At 47.8% G+C, this 24,901-nt stretch overlaps 1 protein-coding gene across 6 annotated transcripts in view; it reads right to left on the bottom strand.

The window, feature by feature from the left end:
* The window catches only part of AGAP1 (ArfGAP with GTPase domain, ankyrin repeat and PH domain 1), a 544,600-nt gene that overhangs the window by 133,863 nt on the left and 385,836 nt on the right, over positions 1-24,901 (bottom strand). For 3 of the 6 annotated variants that reach the window (XM_024752791.1, XM_024752792.1, XM_024752795.1), the window contains exon 12: positions 20,062-20,220. The exons of the other annotated variants lie outside the window; for them this stretch is intronic. In XM_024752791.1, the coding sequence (XP_024608559.1) occupies positions 20,062-20,220 (159 nt within the window). The remainder of the gene's footprint in view (positions 1-20,061; positions 20,221-24,901) is intronic. 6 annotated transcript variants of the gene reach the window in all.

Here is a 24,901-nt window from a genome sequence, read left to right as displayed (position 1 = left end):
ACTGGACATCAACTATGCCTCAATTAAAAGAAAAGAAAAAATAATCATCATCCAATAAGTTGAAACTGAGGAATCTGAACACAGAACTGCAACACAAAAAAACATACATTACTGATACCAAAAGAAGATTATAAATTTAGGGGGGAAAGTTCTGGTAACTATTAGAGAGGACCTGGGACGTTCACTCTTAGACATCCCGAGATTAAAGCTGGACGAAGCACAGTGCCGAAAGCAGACAGCTCACGGATTCCTGCCGGGGTGGGAGCCCAGGGCCAGACGACCCTCATCGTGAAGTCCTCCTGGCCCGTCTTCCCAGCTCCCACACAACACTGCACCCCTTTCATTGCCTTCGGAGTGCTGTGATTTGGTTCTGGGGATGCTTCCCTTATTTGGTGGCGTCCCTCTGAGTTTTAACTTCTTTACGTATGCTTAGCAGCCAGCAGGCACCAAACACCAAAAATGGATGCTCAGTAAAAAGTCTTTCAAAAAAAAAGAAACGCCAAAACACAAACTGCAGCACGCACGCGCGCGCGCGCACACACACACACACACACGAAAAAATCCAACAAACAAACAAAAAACCCATCCATTTAAGGAAAGTCTTTGAATGCCGGAAGGAACAAAAATCCGTGTATCTATCATTGTATATCTGTGACCTAGAGGTTTTAGATATTATTTAAATGCCACCTGAAAAATCTGCATTAAATACCCCCACAGTTTTGCACCCTTTGTAGAATAAATGATTACCCTATGAAGATGATAAATTGTATCTTCTTTTAAAAAAGGTCTAGATTTCCCTTGGGCATCGTCACATGTAACGTTATGTTACGTTTCAACTCAACAGATGGCTTTTTTCTTTTGGATGAAATCAAATGGTAATTTGCAAAGTCATAGAAATAATATCTTCTCAACATTTAAAATGATACTTGAAAAACTTCTTGTTCTATGTCATCTCACTACTGTCTCCTAAACCGTGGGACAGGAGGTTTGATTGTGGTTCCCAAGCCTTTGTTGATGCTGGGTGGCATGCCAGTGAGAGACAGTATCAGGTGCCTCAAACGTTGGGCCGCTTGAAAGAGAGGCCCCACAAGTCTCAGAAACTCTATTCCTTTCCGTCACACCTGGGCCCTAACAATCGCCCCAGTCAGTGGATTGGAGGCTCCTGCGCGGGACTCCCTCCCACCTTGAGCCACTAAGCCCACGGCGGAGCTTTGAAGGGTTGGGTTCCATTGGTAATCCCCCCTCAGCGGTCTTGCACAGAAAGCCCTGGAGCTGGAGCAGGGCAACCGGCAACCACTGGGGACCAAAGGTGACAAAGCTCCCCACTTGGACGAGCATGACCTTGACTACATATTCAGAGAGCATCTGCACGTGTGCACACAGACACCAGCCCACAAATAACTACCCAGCGTCCGTTTTGTGGGAAGCACTGTTTTAGGTCCTGGGAAAATAGCCGGAAGATACTATGTGTTTAAAAAAACAGATCCAATTAACACTGCAAAACCCAAACAAATCCAATTGTAATTCTATACTGGATGTGTGGATGCAAGAGACACTCAGAATACATTTACCTAAATTTGCATCGTGAGCTGCCTTGGTCACCTGTTTCATACCTATATACCCTTCTAACAGAATAAACATTTTTCATAAAAATATGGGACAACAACTCCATAGGTAAATGCGAGGATCTGTCCTATGAAAATTTTGTTTGGAAAAGTGCGAGATGATTTCTTTAACTGCCACCGAAAAGAGAATATTTCTCTTTCCTGCCGTTTTAGAGTTTTGCCAACGTGCTGCTGATGACTGATGACTGTGCTACATATTTTATGTAGATTCCAAGGCTGGGGTTAACCTCTAACTTCCTCTGCCTGAACACTAGATGTATTCAACTCACTCATGTCTCCAAACTAGCGGCAGTTGAGGGCTGGGGCTGAATTCGTTTGAATATTGAACTCGAGACATTTAGGTCGTCTGTACTTTGAATTCTGGAATCAGTCTCGAGTGGTTTTAAGAAGATGAGGCCAATGACCTTTCACTTCTGATTACACTATTAAAACAACTGTATTTAAAACACTGACCAGGTCACAAATACATATTAGGTAGGATGATAAAAGGCTCCCCAAGCCAGAGGGCAACTGAGTAGATCGGAGTGGGCTGTTTTGTTTCCACGCCAAACCTGTAGTTAAGATCTCTCCTTCTTTCGAAGGAGCCTGAGTGAGAGCGTCCTACATTTGGCAAGTTCTACATTCTGATGGTCCCCAAACTGCCCAGTCCATGCAGGGAGTGGCAGGCTGGCACGGTGCCATGCAGCTGAAGCCCAAGATTCTGATCACCTAGGTTACAAGGATACTGCTGACTCTGTACTGGAAGAAAATGAGTAACTCTCATGGACAGTACCCATGAGGAACAAAGGCTGCACACAACGGTACTCAGATGAGCCACCTTGACTAGGGTGACAGTCGCCCTGCTTTGCCTGGTACAATCCCAGGCTATGCCTGTTTCCCAGCATAATTAGTAACATATGGTCACCCAACCTTAACCCCACTCTGCCATCATTTCTGAAAATGACAAAAAGAACAAAGTTCAAAGGAAATCTAATAATTATGGTTATTAAGCTTTGGGCAAGTAAGGTTTCCTGAAAATCGAAAAGCCCCTCTAAAATCCTACCCTAGGACTTCCCTGGTGGCGCAGTGGTTGAGAGTCCGCCTGCCGATGCAGGGGACGCGGGTTCGTGCCCCAGTCCGGGAAGATCCCACATGCCGCGGAGCGGCTGGGCCCGTGAGCCGTGGCCGCCGGGCCTGCGCGTCCGGAGCCTGTGCTCCGCAACGGGAGAGGCCACAATGGTGAGAGGCCCTCGTACCGCAAACAAAACAAAACAAAAACCTACCCTACGTTTTTGTGTTCTTTGCTATTGAATCTCATGATGATTTCATGTCAATCTCAAAAAACCAAAACAACAAAACAAACAAAAAACACGCCTGGGACTTGTAAATGCTGGAGAAGTTTGTCACGTGACAGATAATCATCTTAACTCGCCAGGAAATCTGTCGAATAGTATACTTGGGACAGCTGTCCCTACCAATAACCCCACGGATGAAGATACCACGAGTAACATCTCCACTCAAAACCACAGACCAAAAATCATTTCACTTCTGAAGTGGTGTTTAAAGTACAGCCTTTTCCAGCAGTTTAATGATACTGGCCCTTTTTCAATGGTTTAATAATATTGTGGCCAAATGAGTGACTCTTATTTTGTCTTTTCCACAAAAATGAGAAATCGGAGTGTAACCTCTAAAATTAACGACGGTGTTTGAAAACTAAGATTAAATTACTTCTGACAAAAAGCGATGAATAATTTAGCCTTCACTCCAGAACATTCTTTTTAAAAAAGAACTGACTTCATTTGTCCTACTCTAATTTTGTCCTTTTAACTTCTAGCAATGTCTTGGAATTTGGGCTTTGTCCTGGCAAAAGTGAAATAAAACGCAATAAAATACAATAAGAAAGAAAGTGTCTGGAGATCCTGCGTTGGATCTGCTTTGAGTTCAAAGCATTTTCCCTATCGTGGCTAAAAATTTTGTCAATAGAGTTCAATCAGATACTGGGGTGGATCTCTGGGGAAATTGCTGTAAAATAAAATGAGAGATAAGATTGTGTTCCCAGACATAATAACTGACATTTTCCTCTTCTTCCTTAAGCAGAAGCCCAGCCCCCCTGTGGCCGGCACCAGGGTCGGTGAAGGATGCGGTGCCCCAGCCGAGGAGTGGAATCTGCCGCCTGCTATGCATCCAAGGACCGCTCATCCCCATTCTGCCCACTGCTGCCTCTTATCCCCTGGGGTGAGGTTAGAAGCAGTGACGCCCCACCAGCCTCCCCAACCAGGACGAGGCCTCCTTGCTGCCTCCACGGTGCCCCTGCCCCCATTCCTCAGGAATACATGTCTCTGCCTCTTCCCCGCTCCGCCCTTGCAGACGGTTTCCGTCCATCCATAATTTTCTCTCGAACACACTCTCGCCAACTGTCCCTGTCCACACAGCCGGTGATGTGCTACAGCACAGCCGAGGCTGGGACCGGGCGGCTTCTCCAGCTCTTCACTGGGATTCTGTCACTTGCGAGGGTGGAGGAAACTCCGGGAATCCGAGGAGGGAGGGATTTTAGGGTCCCCTGAGCACGAGACTGGAAAGGCCTTACTCCACGTTCATCTAGGTCCACTGGGGCTATAACCCCAGGGTCACCCCGTTTCCCGCAGCCTCAGACTACAGCGCAGATGCGTCCCGACCCTGAGCGGCTTTAACTAGCCATCACCTCACCCTCCATATCCCAGCAGCGAAGGGCTCTTGGGAGCAGTTTTGTTGCTGTTTTTGGTGTCTTCTCCGATTTCCTGGCTCTGGCTCAGAAAAGGAAAAAATAGGCGTTACGTATTTTCTTCCATGAGATTCAAGTTCGTTTTCTAATCCTGGATCTCAGGACACTTTTTCACAGGTGAAGGCGTCTCTTCTGTCTTTTCCAGAGGAACCGAGTCTGACCTTTAGAACTACAGTTGTCCGAGTTCCCAGAACATCCCGCAGGCCGTGGGGTGCGGCTAGGGGGTGGGGTGCGGCATGGCTGGGCTCGCTCGGTTCTGCCGGGGTGTTCAGGTAGCTTGGACAGCTCAACGTGCTTCTGCCCTTATTTCATGAGGGTCAGTGGAAAATGGGAAAAGAAGATGTTGATATTCGTGAAAAGAGCTCGGCACTTATAAGCTTTATATGCAAGATGGGCACAAGAATGGGATTCAGGAGGCATGCTCCAAGTGGCAAATCTATATAGCCTTGGATACTCAGGGGGTTTGAGCAGATCTGTTCTATGGTGAAGAAAGAGAACACAATGATGACATGGAGACACAGTGCAGAAAACTAGGCTGGGATGAGGGATAATCAGGAATTGCACAGTATCTTCTAGCTCTTTCGAAAAGCACAGCCCTGCCACCACTCTCTTCTGAAGTGTTACAGCCATTGTTCTTACAAATTCAACTTTTTTTTGGCCATGCTGTGGCGGCTTGCAGGATCTTAGTTCCCTGACCGGCAATCGAACCCATGCCCCCGCCAATGGAAATGCAGAGTCCTAACCACTGGACTACCAGGGAATTCCCACAAATTCAACTTTAATACATGAAAGAAAGTCCGTAACAAAATTATATACTTAAGTATCTGACTGTATCTGACTTCACATCTGGAAAGTCTCAGGAAGAAGCCTATTTGTTCAAGCCATGCTTGTGTGGGCAGGAGACGGGGCCGGGCAGGACCAGGGGCTGGGCAGGACCGGGATTCAGAGCCTTGTTCTAGGTCCACGCAGATGAGAACATTCACTGACTATTAAACATTGCAATTTGCTCAATGCAACGAAATGAAACGCAATGAAACTGTGATTCATCCTCTACCATGGACGCTTCATGCATGTAAATAATTCCACGTACTGCCGGTACAACATCTGCTTTCCGGGACACAGGACAGGCCCTGCGCAGCTTCCCCATGACTCTACCCAGTTGCTCTGAATTGAATTGGGTCTCCTGGCATCTCTGTAACTGTCTCCCCTGTGTGGCCAGTGGCAGAATGGGGACAGGGACTCAGGCATCCTGACTTTGGTCTCTGTGTGCCCCACCAAGTCCCAGCTCCCCTTCTGCTCCCTGCCCTCAAAGCCTCAAATGCCCTCGCCCCCCGCCTGCTCTCCTCTTCTTGGCTTTGCCAGTGCCAGTCAAGGACCACGCTTTTCTGATCAATTAAAGTTGCAAACTGAATTACGTTTGCTACTAACGAAGTGCAAGTGGAAATCCTCAAATGTTCATGGCTTCATTTGTGTTTTCTAACTACAGAATTCATATTTGAAATAACTTAAAAAATTTTTACATAAATAATAGGTATTCACTTCTGAAAGCTCAAAAGAGAACAAGGGAAAAACAGTTAAGATCTCGTATAACTCCCTCACCCCACACTCCTTCCACCCAGGAGCCCTTTACACACACCCTGCCCTGCCCAGCCCATCGACGCATAAAACACGTGATCCTGCCAGCTGTGTGACCTGGGGCCAGTTATTCAGACTCTCTAAGGCTCAGTTTTCTCATTTAAAATGAGGATAAGAGCACTGCCACACAGAACTGTAACAGGTTTAATGAGCAATGTGTCTAAAGCACTGATCCAGGGCTACTGCAGGGCGGAGAGCATCGGTACATTACATAAGCCCGAGGGAAAGCTCACTGGGCACCCCGTTCTCAGCCCCGGGAGCGGAGAGGTGAACTAGATGGAGTCCTCGCCCTTAAGAAGCATACATTCTAGTGGGGAAGATGACAGATGATAAAATCAACGAGTGAATTACGAAGGTTGGAAGGGGAGAGTGGTATGGAGGCAGTAAAGCGGGGAAGAGAGCTGTGGGCAATTTTAAGTTGGGAGACACAGAGGCCTCACGGACAAGGTGGTATCTGATGGGACATGAGGGCAGGGAGGCCATGTGTGCATGGGGAGAGGTTCCCCAGCTCGGCACGGGACCAGGCCCCAGAGTGGGTGGGATCACACAGAGTGATGCTGAAGCCGGTTCACAGCACGGTGACACCTACTGTTTACATGAACACCTTTCCAAGTTATTACACGGAAGGCAACATTTTCAGGGCTATGTGGCATCCCTTTGTGGGGCTTTACTGTAATTCATTTAACCAGTCCGCTGCTGCTCGTCACAGAGATGGCTTCCTATGCCTGAACTATTTTCAGATAGAGAAACTTAACACATCTATAATTAAAGCCAGTTACGATGTAGTCTAACTTTTGGAAATAAGTAAGAACACAGACATATGCACTGGAAGGGGACGCATCCCCCAAACTAAAAGCTTAGGGTAGGAGTTTTTTATAACAGCAAAAAGCTTCTCTGCTTTTTAAATTTTTCTAAAATGTAACGTTTTATAATTAGGGAAAATGCAAAGTTATTATTGCAAAAAATGAAAGAAGGGATAAGGTAGTTAACCCACTTGCTAGAAGGAGGAAGAAAGGCTTGCTAGAGTAGGTTGAAGTATGCATAACTGACACCAGTGGGATACTCTGTGTTTTAGCCCCATGACGGACGGATGTCACATTCATTGACTGGTGGCACTTTTCACACACGTACATCTATCATCCAGGCTTCTAGAAACTGAAGAATTTTAAAAGTGAAAAACAGAGCATAAGGAACACAGTGCTAAGGGGAAAAAATGAATATTGTTTGAAAGGACAAATAATTTCTTAAAAAAAAATTCACTGTCCAGGAACTCGTATTCACGTGATTTGACGGCTAACACTTCGGTTTACAGTTTTGCCAGCGCCCTGGGAAGACAGACGTGAATAAAAACCGGGTGCTGGGGCTTCCCTGGTGGTGCAGTGGTTGAGAGTCCGCCTGCCGATGCAGGGGACGCGGGTTCGTGCCCCGGTCCGGGAAGATCCCACATGCCGCGGAGCGGCTGGGCACGTGAGCCGTGGCCGCTGGGCCTGCGCGTCCGGAGCCTGTGCTCCGCAACGGGAGAGGCCACAACAGTGAGAGGCCCGCGTACCGCAAAATAAATAAATAAATAAATAAAATTAAATAAATAAAAACCAGGTGCTTGTTCAGGCAGTAACCCGAACCTAGACTGCTTTAGATGGTATCATAGGATGATCATTTTTCCAGAATGGGTGGCTCGGATGGATGCTGCTGGCTTACGAATCTCATCTGGGGGCCTGAACTGCATGTTTTGCTGGCGCTACCCCTGCCTTCTGATTGATGGGGGCCTTACGGGCCCCCAGACTTCAATTTCCCTCTGCGCCCTCACCATAAAGGGGTCTTCGAAGGGAGACGGTGAGCTGGTGCTTCTGGGACATTTTGACATAGAAGGAAGACAGCCCTCAGACAGAGGATCTCTGAGGGCTGTTTCGGGGAGTGGACATGCTCGTTTCACTTTCTGCATCAGTGCAAAGCTTGCTATGAAATGAACCAAGAGCCAACAGCTGGTTGCAAGGCGAGTTTCCCAATCTTGTAAAATGAAGCTTAAAATTCCGAAGTACATTCTTCTGTTTTCTAATTACACGATACATAGAAAACATTTCCAAAGTAGCAATGCTTTATAATTTCAGAGTTCAGCTAGGGACTGGATGCTTATAAACACTCTGAAATATAGAATGCCTGTATGAAAAGGTAACTGGTATATGGTTGCGATCTAGGCTAAATGCTGCAGAGAGCAACTCTCACATCAGAGCCGAGATCCTGAACTGCGACCAGATGGAGAGATCAGGTGTGGGAACTGCGTAAGGTACTTATCAATAACATCAAGCTCCCCGATACTATATTTTAAATTCAATTATAATTATTTCCTTGTAAATAAGTACACATTTTAAGAGATTCTGACGTAGACAAACATTTCCCTGCAAATGTAGTAAGATTTTTAAAATCCCACTGCAGAAATAATGTAGCAATTAAAATAGCATTTATAACAAAATATGTTTAAAATGTTTCTTCCTATAAAAGAGTAAAATTTTAAGTCATTTAAAATAACCATCTGTTTCCTCATGACATAAAAATTTTAGTATCATGTAATTAATATTAATATCACTTTCTGTTAATAACCTTATCTGTCAGATAATAAAGCAAAGATGTAAGGAAAGATATACTCATTGAAAGAAGTTTAAGAATGCAAAACCAAAGTAATGTACAAGTACTAAAGGAGTAAATACACAGAGGGTTTGATGATGACCCTGATCTGTACAAAGCTACCTGTCAGCCGTATCTATCAATCATCTCTCACCCTACCTACCTACCTACCTATCGTATCTATCCATCCATCCAGCCAGCCAGCCAGCCAGCCACCCACCCTGATCTATCTCCCTATTTTTATCTCTATCTATCTATCTATCATCTATTACCCTATCTACCTACCTAATCTCATCTGTCCATTGGTCCATCCATCCACCCACAATCTCTCTCTATCCCTATCTATCTTTATCTATCTATGTCTATTAACTATCTATCTATCTATCTATCATCTATCCACCTACCTATCTCCTTCTAACCATATTACAACCAATTGTATTTTTATAACCACTCCTCTGCTCCCTTCACTTCCACTCCTTTCTTTCTTATCAGTATCTAAAAAATTTTAAGCCCTTTAGGTCTTTCCCTCTTTGTATGCATTTGTAAATAACAGGAAGCAAGGGAAGGATGGAAAGAGATCTGACCAAATTTTATTCTAATAACTGAAAAAGTCACCAGGGAGACAGTATCACTGAAGTTTCTTAAGCTATTTGATTCCTAGGTTGAGGACTTGAGCAAAGCAGAGGAATAAAAAATGAATATTTTCCTGGCCCCAAAGTGGTATAAAATCACGAGAAAAAGTCCTATATTGCTTAAAAATATACAGTGTTATAAAATCAGATGGTTTAATGTTGCAAATACAAAAGCTCACTGAAAGTTTTCTTTCCAGTTGGAAAATAGCATTATATATATATATACATTCGACAAATCTTTTTATGCTACTCCACCTCTAAGTCATTGGATGTGGGACAGTAAATGATGCTCTCTATCTGTTAAAAAAATTACCCTAAAATTGAAAGTTTGCAGCTAAAACTGCTGGGACCAAAAAACAACAAAACAAAAAAACTAAGTAACTGTAAAATTTTAGACTTCTGTATTTTAGGAAGCGTTAACAATTTACATTAATAACACGTTGTTGCACTGAGACCAATGAGAAACGATGTTACTAAAAATACCAGTGGGATGGGAAATGCAAGTTTCAGTGACAACTCTACTGGAGACTTCTAGACTTCCAGGAGAATCAGGGGTTGCTGGGCTTGGACTACCTCCCTCTCTCCTAACCCACCTCTGCCTCGTCTTTCTACACCAGATGATAACCCATGCTGACTCAGGAGTTGGCTTGTAAAAGTCACAATCACTGCTCCCTGAAAATCATGAGGGGGGCACCTGACTGCCCAGACTCAAGTCCAGACCTTTTGTGGATCCTTTTTCTAATCACCCTTCCTACCTTCATGCCTTGTCTCCAGCTAAGTCCCTTCATTACCCACGCCACAAATCTCCCCAGACACATGCCCTTCCCAGCCTTCACACACACTCTTCCCTTCTCTGTCATCAGAGAAGCCAAGAGAAGAGTTTCCAGCACGATGGAGCGGTCACCGGGCTCCCCATCGCTAAGAAGCAGATGGCGAAGGGAACCATGCTGTACCTGGGGTGGACAGCGTGGGTGGCCAGGCACTGGATGAGAGCAGTGTCCGGGCAGTGCGGGGAGGGAGGACAGATCGGGACGGATCAAAGAGAAGGCACCTGGTGAGTAGCTGGAGACACTGAGTGTAGACAGGAGTCCCAGGAGGGTGTATGGAGAAGAAGGCTGAGAAGGGGCTGGCAGGGCAGAGGGCCACGGAGCCAGGATGGGAGATGCCGGAGCAGGCCTGTCTGCTGAACGGAGGGACCCAACATCCGGGAGGATCTGACGGTACAGGAAGCAGACAGGGTAACTGCAGAGGCAGAGTCCTTTGGAAGTGAGAGGTGATGGGTCCAGAGGTGGAAGGAGCGACACTTCACAAGGGCAGGGACCACCCCCCCTCCCCAATCCCCTGGCCAGCAGGAAGCAGCGCAGAGGCTGTAGCTCCAGGTGCAGCTGGGGTGTGGGGTTGGGAAGATGAGTATGCGTCTTCCCCTGTTTCACTGGTGAGACTTAAAGAGGGTCATCAGGTGAGGGAGAAAGTGAAAGATTCAAGAGGAAAATTTTTGAAAGAGTCATTTTGAAAAATTATGCTCTATCGTATTACTTTACGCTACTTTGTGTCAAAATTGTCCCAATTCCTGTGCTATACGGTAGGTCCTTATTAGTTATCCATTTTATATACAGTAGTGTGTATATGTCTGCCCAATACTCTGTAATGACCTGTATGGGAAAACAATCTAAAAAAGAGTGGATACATGTATATGCAGAACTGATCCACTTTGCTGTACAGCAGGAAGTAACACAACATTGTACATCAACTACACGTCAATAAAGGTTAAAAAAAAAATTGTCGGGCTTCCCCGGTGGCGCGGTGGTTGAGAGTCCGCCTGCTGATGCAGGGGACATGGGTTCGTGCCCTGGTCCGGGAAGATCCCACATGCCGTGGAGCGGCTGGGCCCGTGAGCCACAACTACTGAGCCTGCGCGTCCGGAGCCTGTGCTCCGGGAGAGGCCACAACAGTGAGAGGCCCGCGTACCGCAAAAAAAAAAAAATTGTCACAATTCTTTCCTGTAACTTTGACCTACTGTTCCGAGTTCAATTCCCTGGACGTACACAGGGTAAGGCTCCTATCTGTTACCTTGACCGCCATTTGCACACAGTGTTCAACCCCGACCCCAGCTCCAGAAGAGTGGATCTCAATCCCAGCTGCACCTAACAAGCCCCCTGGGAACATCTGGTGCGCAGGCTCCACCCCAGGGCCAAAGAAGCCCATCTCCAGCCCTTGGCCCCAGGAGCTAGTACTTTTGAAAAGCACCCTCCAGAGCAGGACCAGGGACGCCCCTGCCCCAGAGGCCCCTCCCACCTCCCAATTCCTCCATCCCTATCTCTGACGTGGGTTCCAGAGCCTTCTCTACATCCCCACCCACTGCTGTGAACAAACCCCATTTGCCAGTGTCCTTCTGGAAATGTGGTCCCACAAAACAGACCCCTCCTTCTCTTAGGGCAGAGTAAGTCTCGACGGCATTTCGGCAGATGAGCTACACCCAGGTCAGCCTCGTCGAGGCAGGGTTCCCCATTCTAACGTGTGTGCAGTTGGTTGGCTGAATCTGAATGCAGGATATTTATCTTAGTTTCACTTTGTCGGCCCTGACCCATTTTGTGGTCTCTGAATAGGGAGGATGCTGAGATTACGCCCGCCAACGTGTGTCGTCCGCGCGTCCTCAACACAGGCCGACGGTCAAGGCCACCCCGGGTCTCCCTCAGGCAGAGTTCTTGGGGCAGCTGAGCGTGGTGGTTCGAAGTACAGCACAGTGGAGGCTGAGACACAGCCTGAGATGGAATCCAGCCTTGGCCACCGGCCTGCTGCCACCTCTGTTTCCTCATCTCAGATGGGGATGGCACTAGCCCTCCTCTTCCGGGTCCTCGTGCCTGACAGGCAGGGAGCGCTGGATGGAGGTCATGTGACATCATCACTGGTAGTAGCAGCAGAACTGCCACGGGGCTGGTACAACCCCCGCCTTCTGCCTTGGGGGACGGTCTGGGAAGCTGAGTTGAAAGTCTCGCTGCGGGCAAGGCACTGCTTGGGTTGGCTGTAGTCATTCTCTCAAGAAAGGAAACGGCCTCCCTTTTCTTTCGGAAGGATTATCATTTAATTCACGGTGGAGCACAGTGACGGTGGCTGCTAGGGTCCATAAAACCCAAGTCTTCATTGTTCAGACCAGGGTTTCTGGACCTCGGCGCTACTGACTTTGGACCAGATGGTCCTCTGTCGTGTGGAGCTGCCCTGTGCACTGCAGGGCGTTCACAAGCTTCTCTGGCTTCACCCACTCGATTCCAGTAGACTCGATTCCCTCCAACCCCCTCAACTGTGACAACCTAAACTGTCTCCAGACACTGCCAAATGTCCCCAGGGGAGGGACACACAGAATCACCCCTGGTTGAGAACCACTGGTCTAGATGAAGATACCGAGGGCCAGAGAGACCAAAAGATATGGTCCAGGTACCGTAACAACTGGCAACGGTATCCTGCTCTAACATCTGTTTAAAATGATTTCTAGACATTTGCCAGGCAGCAAGAGAATTGCTGGCCTGCAGGTATGCAATCTCCTGCTCCCGGTCTGATACTGGGGCAGCGTTTCCCCTAGTCAGCACCTGCTGCTAGAAATAGCTGTTAGGAAGGAACTGAGGAGGCAAAGTACAAAGTAACAACGTTCTGATTGGGAGGAAAAAAATACACCTTTTACCCCCTGCGGCCAGATACCCTAGGAAGCTTCTGCTTTCTCCTCGGTCCCATGCAGAGAAAGGGAAGCAGGTTCTGCCTGCAGAAGGGAACTGGGGTCATCCCTTTAATTAGGCCGACGAGCCTGGTGGGGGGAACAGACCGCAGCGGCCGAGACCGGGCGTGCCCAGCTTTGAGATGAGAGCCCACAGGTCCTTTAATACTGAGCTTAGCTGAAGGTTGATGACAACCCCCAGGGAATGGTTTCTGAATGCCAGCCAAGATTTGGGAGAAACAGATGAGAAAGGCAAAGTGCAGCAGAAGTGAGAGAAGGGAAAATGTCTACCTTCCCTTCAAAAGCAAGCTCTATGAAAAGATAAACAATTTTTATGATACGTTGTTTTAATACTAAGAATTCATTTCTCCTTGAAAAAAAAATAGCAGAGGGGAAAACTATAAGCTTTGGAATCAGAAAGACCTGGGTTTGAATTCTGGCTATTAAGAGATTCTCGACCTTTTGGAACCTCACTTATGAAACAGGGATAATGATTCTCAGGAAATGGGCATTAGAGGTCAAGCTCCTGACACAGAGACGCAGCTGTACAAATTCAGACTCTACGTAAGATGGTCAAACAGGCACATGAAAAGATGCTCAACATCGCTAATTATTAGAGAAATGCAAATCAAAACCACAATGAGGTATTAACCCACACCAGTCAGAATGCCCATCATCAAAAAATCCACAAACAATAAATGCTGGAGAGGGTGTGGAGAAAAGGGAACCCTCCTCCACTGATGGTGGGCATGTAAACTGGTGCAGCCACTATGGGGAACAGTATGGAGATTCCTTAAAAAAACTAAAAATACAGCTACCGTATGATCCTGCAATCCCACTCCTGGGCATATATCCAGAGAAAACTCTAATTTGAAAAGATAAATGCACCCCCAATGTTCATAGCAGCACTATTTACAATGGCCAGGACATGGAAGCAACCTAAATGTCCATTGACAGATGAATGGATAGAGATGTGGTATACATATAAATGGAATATTACTCAGTTACAAAAAGAATGAAATAATACCATTTGCAAAAACGTGGATGGACCTACAAAACATCATACTAAGTGAAGTAAGTCAGATAAAGACAAATATCGTATGATATAACTTACAGGTGGAATCTGCAAAAATGCTACGGCTGAATTTATTTAGAAAACAGACAGACTCACAGACATAGGAAACAAACTTATGGTTACCAAAGGGGAAACAGGGGGTATAAATTAGGAATTTGGGATTAATAGATACATACTACTGTACATAAAATAGGTAGCCAACAAGGACCTGCTGAATAGCACAGGAAACTACATTCAGGATCTCGTAATAACCTATAATGGAAAACAATCCAAAAAAGAATAGATAGATATGTATAACTGAATCACTCTGCTGTACACCTGAAACTAACACAATATTGTAAATCAACTATACTTGAATTAAAAAGGAAAAAAAAAAAGTGAGCTATAATGTCACACTACCGCCACCTGCTGGTCACATGATAAAATTGTTAGCATAGAATCCAAGAAGAGAAAAAAAAAGTGCTCAAGCTGTAAAAATTAAAATTAATGAACTGACAGTAAACCTTCCCAGAACCCAAAGTTACGGCATGCTCTCTGTAATCTCAAATGCAGGGCTGCCTGTCCCTCCTGGGGCTGGCTCTATGAGAAAGGAGAAACCAAAGGAAGTGCAGGACACAACGACAAGAGCTGAAACCTGTGTTTCTAACTTCTACCATTAAAACAAGCCTTGTAAAAAATGTCCACGATGACAAAAGATATTTAAAAGTTAGCAAAAATGCAAGTGCTTCAGATTCAAGATTGGTTGTCTAATAACCATAGATCCTGGTGGGAAGATGTGTGGTTAAATGGTTAGAAGGAAATGGGCACACACACACCTTCCATGTGGAAGAGTGAAAGATGGGTATGGTTTTTATACTTGGGGCTGACAAGGCTGGACGGTGGCCTGGTGGAGGCAGGTGGAAGTGAAATGTTCAAGAGTCATCCGAAGCAGTGCAGTACTGCCGGTGATGGGCAGCCAGGGTGGCAGAAGATTAACTCTTGGAATGAAGCAATCAGAGATGGGGCGGAGCCATCAGAACAACCTGACAGTCAAAAGGAGCGGGGAGTTTGGCTGCCACGGCAACGGTCACCACTGAGACCCTCGGCCCACAGCTGGCAGTGGCAGGAGATGGTGTGGCAGGCTGCCAGGACCCCTCGCAGACGGATGCACAGGGTTCAAGGCATTGGCTCGGGCCCTCAGCACAGGTGGGATGCACCCGAAAATGCATTTTGCCTCGGAGCAAGATATGACAACTAAGTATACTACAAATGACCCCCCCCGGGGGTCCCCTGCCACCCACAGTCATACTAACTCTTGGCTAGCACTTCTAGAGAAAATTACCTATAGAGAAATGCTTAATCAAAAAAAAAAAAAAAATCACAGGCTCCCAATGAAATTGCAGAGAATTCTCAGCCAATAGTTGTTGCAGAGATAATTGTTCTGAATCTATCAATAAAGCTGAGCTGCCCCTTCATTGACTGCAAACACCAATTCCTTTCACCCAGGATTATAAGTTGGTGTTCACAGGCTCACTCCTGCCATTACCGTGATAAACAGTTTAAACCACAACAGGGTCTGACATGTAGATCAATTCTGGGTCCATAAAGAATCTACACAAGAGGTTCCAGGACAGGAATTTACAGCCACCAGTTTTTATTCTCTTGCTGCAAAAATTACTTCTGTCAAACACTTAGGAGGGTGAGGAAAAATGTAAAAAAATTAATTTTTCATGTACTACTGGAACAGCCTTTTTCAACGCAGGACCTCAAGATGAATATGTTTCTGCATTTAAAAAATTACGCTGAGTAGCATGAAGTGCTTAGTCGGAGTGGGACCCAGTCCTCCGTGCTGCAAGCCGGCAGACAGCGATCTGAAACCCCGAGCTGAGCTGTCTGCATTTCCTCTAAGGGCAGATGCGGGTCTCACGTTAGCAACGCCAAATTATATTAGACATCTAATTTTAAACCTCAGGTACTTAAATGTAAAACCTTACAGCAGTAATAGTCATAAAGCAGTGGGGCATTGCATTTCACAGAATGGATTCTTCTTTTTTCCCCCCTTAATTTAACCAGAACCTCCTGTTTTGTAGTTTCACACACCACAAAGTCATCTATCTAATTAGGAGTTGCTCACAGCTGCTTAAAAGACAGAAACCCCCAGGGTACCTGTGCATCTAAAGGGGAAGACTTTACAGAGTTCTCTGGAGCCAAAGTCTTAATTTACTGTGGACAAGGGGGCAGGGAAAAATGGAACCCCAATGTCATGTATTATCATGTACAATAAGAATGTGGGACAATGGGAAGGCATATTCACCAACACATGGTCATTTGGATTCAAAAGCTGCTTACTTCTCCCTGTCCCTGCTGCTAGCACAGTGTAAGCTTTTTTATGACCCTGACATCCAAACCAGAGACCAGGGTGAGGGAGAGAAGATGATTAAAAAAAAAAAAAAAAAAGAGGGTGGAGTTTGTATTTCACTGCGACGTAAAGAGAAAAAGCATGACAGAGAGCTCTTAATCATTGTTTGTTTCTTTTGTGATTATTTTCCAAGCATGGCAGGGAACGTGGATGCCCAAGTTGAGGTCTTGAAATCCATTCATAAATGTGTTTTCTTGAAGTCAGCTGTCAGATCCTGTGCCCTGATTTTACTAACAACTGCTCGGCGTCTGGCAGGATGGTACTAATGGGAGGGAAGCCAGGACGTTACTCTGGCCGCAGGCAGACAGGGATACTCCACATGCAGGTGGACCCGAATGGCCCAGGATTCTTGACAACGTGCACTCTGACCCAGGAAGTCTTGCTGGAGCCTGGGACTCTGCATTTCTAGGCAACTCCCAGGGGCTGTCAGATACCAGTCAGTCTGTGGACCACACTCAGAAGCAAGGATTTCGAGCAATGGTTCTCAGACTTCAGCATGCAGCATCATTCCGTGCAGGGTTTGCTGGCACAAAGGTTGCTGGGCCCCACCCCTGAGTTTCAGATTCAGTGGGTCTGGGATGGGACTTACGAATCTGCATTTCTAACCAGTTCCCAGGGGATGCTGCCGCCACAGGTCTGGGAAGCATATCTTGAGAAGTGCTGACGTAGACTCTAAGTCCTAGAATCAGGCCACCTGGGTTCACATCCCAGCCTTACCAGGACGTGACTCTGGACAAGCAATATTGAACCCTCCTGTACCAGAGTCTCCCCACCTGGAAAATGGAGCTAAGAGCAGTATCCACTCCACGGGGATCAAATGCGATAATCCATATGAAGCCCTCAATAAATATTAGCCCTTGCTATCATTACTACTGTTTCTCTTTTCAGTCATATCTTGGGTGTGACATACCATCCATCCTTCGAAAATATAGGCGTCAAGGAAGATGACTGAGAAACTATAGGAATCTTACTTCTGTACAACATTCTGCTTTCTCTCTGGATCTTTGCAATTTAAAATGTCAGCTGTAAGCCTTAAAATAAGATGCTAATTAATTGTGCGATTCTGACCCCTTAATACTCATCTCTCTTCTTCCTCTCTGTCCTCATTTTCCTGCATTCCAACTAATACCTTGCACTTCCTTGTGGCCCCTCAACTGTTCCACGTTGCCCTTTCCTCCCCTTCAAGTCTCTGTCCAAACTGCCTTCATGTTTAGAACAACTTCCTCCTGTGGTTTTGCACACACACAATCCATCTGGTTCTTGAAACACTGCTCAAGTTTCAGTCTCTTCGGGAAGTTTTCCTTGATTAGCTCTCTCCATCCTTAAACTACCTGCACAATTTCACCCCGGGCTTTCTCCATCCACATCCCGCAGTAGGCTCGTACCAGGGCACAGACTGGTTTCTCATCTCCTGTGTTCACGGTTCAAGCTCTGGGGCATCAGGAAGCCTACCTAGTCTAGTCTTTCACAAACACACAATGTGATAGAACAATGGACACCCGGGGCGTTGGCATGTGAGAAATCGATTTGTAAATTTAAAAACAGCGTTCATCCGTAGGCAACCTCAGTCATACAGGTACTTTATAAATATGCCCGTACGGACCAATATGATCACCTTCCGTGGGAAGAGGCTTCTCAGCAAATCAAGGGTCTGGCACTCACGGAGTCCCTGATGTGACGGTGTGGAGGTGCCTTGGCATACACACATGACCAGATGCAAAGAGCTCTTGGGTAGAGGGAAAGTTAGCTAGGGAGTCTTTATCAAAGAGATAATTATGCGAATGGAGTATCTGTAAAGTGTGGATTTTAGGTTAATAGGCTGCTTCCAATGCTTTTTCTGGAGGAATATTCTGAGTGTGGGGGGAGGCAAAGACTTGGGGTGAGGATCTTGCTTAGGAACTTGTTCTTCTATCCCCTCCCCAAATATAACTCCTATGGTGCGTAAGGAACAGAACCTAGAGACCGCCGCCCAATCAGGCTGTGGTGGTGACCCAACAGTTCTCACTTCCAAGAGGAAAGCTTTCGAAAGGGTGCTGCCGGGCAAGGCAGTGTGTGCACCAGGCCGGGAAGAGCCAGCCGATGACTCCTGCCTGCCTCAAACGTGGGAGCGCACCTTCTCAGAGGGTGCCGGAATGAACCCACTCAGACAGTAAGGGTAATGCTCGTCGAAAAACGGCTGCATTTCCAAGTATTTGATAATCCAATTAAGCATGTGAACTGCTTGCCCCCCTAAAAAAAAAGTAACCATGGCAACCACAGCAGATGCTCAGAGACAGAAGCCACAGATGGACACTGCCCTACATACCTACTGACCACGCAAGGGAGAGAAGAACACACCCATTTAAGATTAGAACACAGAGGCTTGCAGAGGTAAGGCCGCCCGTCAAGGCCACCTGCTCGGCGGGTCGGGGCGTCTCTGCCTGGAGCACGGACGTGTCTGCTGAGAAGGCCCGCACCAGGCCTGCCGGGGCACCTGACGACTATGAACGCACAGCTGTCGCGTTACAAGGGAATAAACTGTACGCGGTTAATTTATAATGACTTTAGCCTCTTCATTGAGCGTCTTAAGGTGCTGTCACGATTTCAGACGAAAGGTGGAAAGCCCAGTCCCTGAAGAGGCTGGAGGTAGACGTTCGTTCTCTACCGAAGCATCCTGTTTTGTCTGAGGAAGGAGCCGGGAGCGTGCTGGGCACAGGGCAATGCCGTCCGTACGCCCCAGGCCCGCGCCGCTACGGCACCCGCTGGAGCTGCCTTTCGAGACCTCACTCCTCCTTGGTTTGCAGATGCCTTTTCTTTAAGGCCTCTGCTCGGCAGTGTCTGATGGAGGAGCATGGAGTAACTAGAAATAAGATGATGTTTATCCAAAGCACACGTCCTGCTGCAGCGGCTCTGGGTCTACCTGATGCTGAATCTTTTAATTAGGACAAATTATGCTAATATTACTCTAAAACCCTGTCTGAGAGATGACACACTACAGTGGGAATTCCTTTAAATACCGGTGAACAGGTCATAGACAAAATGCCACAGGCAAAGCGTGTTGTGGTAAAGTGCAGCCTCAACGCTGCATAATTCACGCACTCACACATTTGTCAAGGTACTTTCCAGTGTGCACACTTGTTTCCCTAGAAGCTGCCCACACTTTAAAAGAAAAAAAAAAAGCCAAGAGGGAAGACTCTCCAAAACTTAGACGATATACCAGGAATCCTGGAAAACGGATAAGGAGAATGAATTATGTGTTTTCCTTTGATGCAAAAACACCGCAAAGCCTAACCACATAAAATGCACACGAATGATGGAAAGTGTAGGCCACATCATGTAGGGAAGTGTGATCGGGGGCATACCACCTGCAGTCGGGTCTCAGCCCTGCCTGCCGTCTCAGTTTCCAAATCTGTCAAGTGGGAACGAACATCTACTGCTCCCTGCACCAAAGAAGGTCACGAGATGCTGTGGGTGAGAGAGCCGATCAAGGATAAAGCGCTCCATGGGTGGAAGGCGGGCCAGGCATCGTCGACAGGGTGGCCGCCCTCAGAGCGGAGCTCGGAGAGCTCGGGGCGTCACGTCCAGCCCCTGGTTTACAACCGAGGACCGCGAGGTGGCCGCAGGTCCGTGGGGCTGTGCCCTCTCTTACCACTGCTGATGGCTGAGTTTGCAATGACCGTAGCCTCGCTCCACTGGTCGGCACTGGAGACAGAGTAGGACCGTTGCTGCATGCCGTCCGGTCGGCTGCTGAAGGAGCCCAGGCTGACGCCGCTCGCCATCTGAGACCCAGGCGCACTAGTGACATTCCCTAGGAATAAACAAGCCAGGTGAGCACCAGCGCGCACTGCACACCCGAACCGGCACGAGTTAGTCTAGGGGCTTACACGCCTACACACCGTGGACCTGACACCGAGAGCAGCCGGCGTCCCGGTACAGGGCAAGTGGAAGCATCCCACGGAACAATGTTCCAGAGGAAAATAGGGTGAAGCAGGTCTTATGGTGCTTGACAAAGGAACCCGACGCTTCCGATGGCTACACCCACCACAATCCAAGACAAAGATGCACACTGCCACCACCGCCATCTCTAGATGGAGCAGCGGCGAAGACAAAAGACCCACTTTTGGGGAAAGCGATATTCCCGGCAGGCCAGCGAGCCGGGCACTGAAGGAGCCCTGCTGCGTCCACACATCAATGGAAATGAAATGATCACCAGTCGGGGGTCAACTGTCTGATACCAGAGGATTACTTTCGCGGGGAAGCTATACTTTATGATCAACACAAATCAAAGTTGCCAGATGCGACATCGCTGGAAACGCAGACTCTTCAACCAGGTAAGTTTACTCTTAACCTTGAGAAGACCACGCAGAGGACAAATAACCTTAGCAACTTCACAGCACGCACACAGACTGCGATGGAAAATGGTTCCATCGTATACTTAATGATTTGAATCAGTCGCTCAACATCAAAATGAATTATGATCTATCTGGTCACGCCAATTTTAGACTCAAAAACATAATTAAGTGCCTTTCTCTAAAGCTCAGCCAATCATACCTTGCTGCCAGTGAGTTCGTTTGTTAGATCTGTAGGCAGATCTTCAAAGGTATTAGGTTTCTTTTTTTAAACGTTCCTCCCATTGTTTTAGTTTGGAACCAATTAAGTTCAAAATTGTTTTCATAGCACAAGATTTTACATACACAGATCATATTAGTAGTTCCCCAATCTGGCCAATTACCAGAATTACCCCTGGAGCTTTTTAAAAATAGAGGCTTCAAGAAATTCAAATTTCGATTCAGGAGGTCGGGGGGATAGAGCTTGAGGGGATACGCATTTTCAAAGGGACTTCGGTGATTCTGGTGAGCAGCCAGAGGTAGGAACCAGGGCTCCACCACAAACAAGGTCCTCACTGCAATCGCACAGAGCATCCGGAAGTGACAAAATCATCAATGAAACACAAACGTGAGCAAATAGGACAAATAAGTGGTTAACGAAGAGGAAGGATTTTGCTTTGAAAAATATATTTCTACCTTAAAAAATGATGCCGATTTTACGCTGTTGTGGGAACTGGGTACATTCTGAATGTCGTAAAAGTAAGTATTCCTAGGCAGCTTTACCGGATTCCAGAAACAAAGCCAAAAGTACCACCTAAGAAAGGAAGAATGGGAGCCCATATATCTTCCCAAGTGCGGGCCTCATAGCAGAAGCAGCTGCACCGCCTGGGAGCGTCTTCGAAAGGCAGGCTCCCTGGCCTCACCCCCGCCCCTGCTCTTTTTTTTTTTCTTCTTTTTTTGGCGGTACGCGGGCCTCTCACTGTTGTGGCCTCTCCCGTTGCGGAGCACAGGCTCCGGACGCGCAGGCTCAGCGGCCACGGCTCACGGGCCCAGCCGCTCCGCGGCACGTGGGATCCTCCCAGACCGGGGCACGAACCCGTGTCCCCTGCATCGGCAGGCGGACTCTCAACCACTGCGCCACCAGGGAAGCCCGCCCCTGCTTTTTAATAAGAGCCCCAGGTGACATGTGCACACGTAAAAATATGAGTGGGCCTGCAGGAGAGCTCTGATTGATTTAAAAACCAAACACTTAAACCAGAAAATAACCATGGACACGAAACAAAAACTACAACGAAAGCTCTTCCCTGCCGCGGACCACTGAGATCAAAGATGCTCCCGGGAAGGGCACCCGCCCAGGATCCTCGGCTGAGCTGCAGAGGGTCTTGAGCCAGTTTCCCATCTCCCTCCCAACTCTGATGTTCTGATTTTAGGACCCGTCCGAGCCCTAAAAACGCGGAAACTCGCGCATGCTGAATGGCAGCGTCAGCCAGAGCTGGCGCCCGCTCCAGCACCGGTCCTCAGCAGCCTGGGTAGCAGGGCCAGGTGCGCAGCATCTCACAGGTACAGAGTAGCCAAGCCTCAGAGAGGCAGCGCTAAGGGACACACCACATGCCCCTCCGGGTTCTCTCCACGTGCCATCCATCATTTAGGGCGCCCTGGAGCTGTCTTCTGGGTGCGCTTCTCCTCGGCCAGATCCCGGTACAACAGGACACTGTAACAGCCAGACAGCATGCCCAGCAGCTGACCAGGCGTACCTGTCGGGCAGCATGGCAGGGTCTCCTCCTGATCCTGTGCTGACACCCGCGTCTGCCACCACCTTCTCCCCACACCTTCTATGCCCTACTCCCTTCTGAGGAGAGCACCTGTTGGGTTACCTCTGGCTCCCAGCTGGGCTGAACGAGGGGGAGGTACAGGAGTGTGAAGTGGGGATGTGCATCCCTGGCCCCCCTCCCTGAGCGGGCGCCCCGGGCTAGCTGTCCCTTCGCTGGAGGCTCGCCTGGGCCACCCCCGCCCTCCCTTCCCTTCGGGTCCGTGGTGGTCCTGGTGCCACTCTGCCAGCCCTGGTGCCTGTACTACCTCCTGGCTTCTCTCCGCCCACACCTCTGTCCCTTTGCAAAGAAATCCCTCTGGGCAGGAGGGTGTGGGCCTCTGCCTTCCCTTCCCTGTGGGGACTCTGGTCCCACACGCCCACCATTTAAGAGGGGTTCACAACTCCTCCTGAGGCTCTGAGGCCCCTTCCACTTTCACCACGTGAATTCATAAAAATGCTAACATTAAGGGACTTCCCTGGTGGCACAGGGGTTAAGAATCCACCTGCCAATGCAGGGGACAGGGGTTCAAGCCCTGGTCCGGGAAGATCCCACACGCCGCAGAGAGACTAAGCCTGTGCACCACAACTACTGAGCCTGTGCGCCTAGAGCCCGTGAGCCACAACTACTGAGCCCACGTGCCACAATTACTGAGCCCACGTGCCACAACTACTGAGCCCGCATGCCACAACTACTGAGCCCGCGTGCCACAACTACTGAGCCTGCGTGCCACAACTACTGAGCCTGTGCGCCTAGAGCCCGTGCTCTGCAACAAGAGAAGCCACCGCAATGAGAAGCTCACGTACCGCAACGAACAGGAGCCCCTGCTTGCCGCAACTAGAGAAAGCCCACACGCAGCAACAGAGACCCAGTGCAGCCAAAAATAAGTAAGTAAATAAATAAATAGATAAAAACTATTTGTATAAAAAAAAGAGCTTCATTTAAAAAAAAAAAAGCTAACATTTTTATGGTGGGTGGAAGGAAAAGGAAGTGATGGAAAGAGAACAGGAGAAAAAGCACAATGAGAAGCTGCATGTGGGCTGCGACCCCACTCTGAGCCGGGCTCCCTGAGCCCGTGCTGCCCACGGGGACACCTACTATTTGGTGCGCGTGTCAGGGGGATGATTCCTTCCTCCCTTCAGCGCTCATCTGTACCCCTGACAAATCGTTATCAAGGGTGGGATTTGTCCACAAAACCTCATTTCATACCACCTGTAGGCACACAAGGCAAAACACCTGAGAAACCAAAAATAAATTCACCATCCATCCGCCTTTGGGCAGATGAGTCCAGCAGTGCCCCTTTCCTTGTTCACTCTGTCTCGGGTGTGGCTCCGAGGACGAGGACGACCAGCCCCAGACCGCCCTGACATACTCCAGTCAAAAAAGGTGGAGAGGATTATCTTAGAGCGTCTAGCACTGACTACTTGGTGCCAAAGTCCAGGAATAAGTAGCCACAGGCACTCAGGACAGCCAAGTCCATCTGAACTCTGGGTCAGGGACGCAGGAAACATTCAAACAGAGACATTGGATAAAGAGGTAGTCTTAGGATGACAAGTTCTTCATCTTAAGGCCAGACGTCTACCAGGGCAAGAGTAGGTTCCTTAAAATGCACAAGCTAACGAAAAACTACGTGATGCTGATCACACATCTGGTTTTTAAACTTCCAGCTGTTTGTCGAAAGGAATTTCCAGCACGTTCCACTCTGGGCTTTAGCTCCTGAGGGGCCCCCAAGGAACCGAACTGAGATCTCTGGGGTAAAGAAACTCCTGTCAAGGCTGTGTGGTCCGGGTGTCTGATTGCAGAATCCGCACGAAACCCAAAACAGCTGCGTGGAATCATTCAGAAAGCCCACCCTGAGGGCCTTCCAGCTGGCGAGGGTCCTCTTATCCCAACCACGCCCAATTCCCAATTGTCAGACTAAACAGAGACACCACAACACCATGACTGAATTCTGACCAAATGAATGTGTGTACATGGACACATGGTTATAGAAGTAAAACTTTAGAACAGATCCATAATCTTGGGGCCTGGCGTCTGGGTTGAGCTCATAGGTGTGTTTTCGCTTAGAGGGAAATGATTTCTTTTTTAAGTAGAATTAAATTTGAGAGTGTGTGTCTAAAAATCTGTGGTTTCTGGCACTGTTTGAAAAATAAGAATATGTGGCAGCCGTGGGCCTATGTTTATGCTCAGAAACAGTCAGTTGACTCCATGCCTTGCATCTGTCTGGGTTGTATCTGAATCTACACGGCAAGAAGCCAGGGCCCACACCAGCCCTCCGGTCCCCCCACCCCCAGTTTCACTCAATTACCTGCCTGCCTAGTTCCTGATCTTTGGTGACCACGAGTTACAAAAT

The sequence above is a fragment of the Neophocaena asiaeorientalis genome, unplaced genomic scaffold (genome assembly GCF_003031525.2).
Source record: "Neophocaena asiaeorientalis asiaeorientalis breed wild unplaced genomic scaffold, Neophocaena_asiaeorientalis_V1.1 scaffold294, whole genome shotgun sequence".
In the NCBI taxonomy this organism is placed as follows: Eukaryota; Metazoa; Chordata; class Mammalia; order Artiodactyla; family Phocoenidae; genus Neophocaena; species Neophocaena asiaeorientalis.
This window is presented reverse-complemented; position numbering and strand designations above follow the sequence as displayed.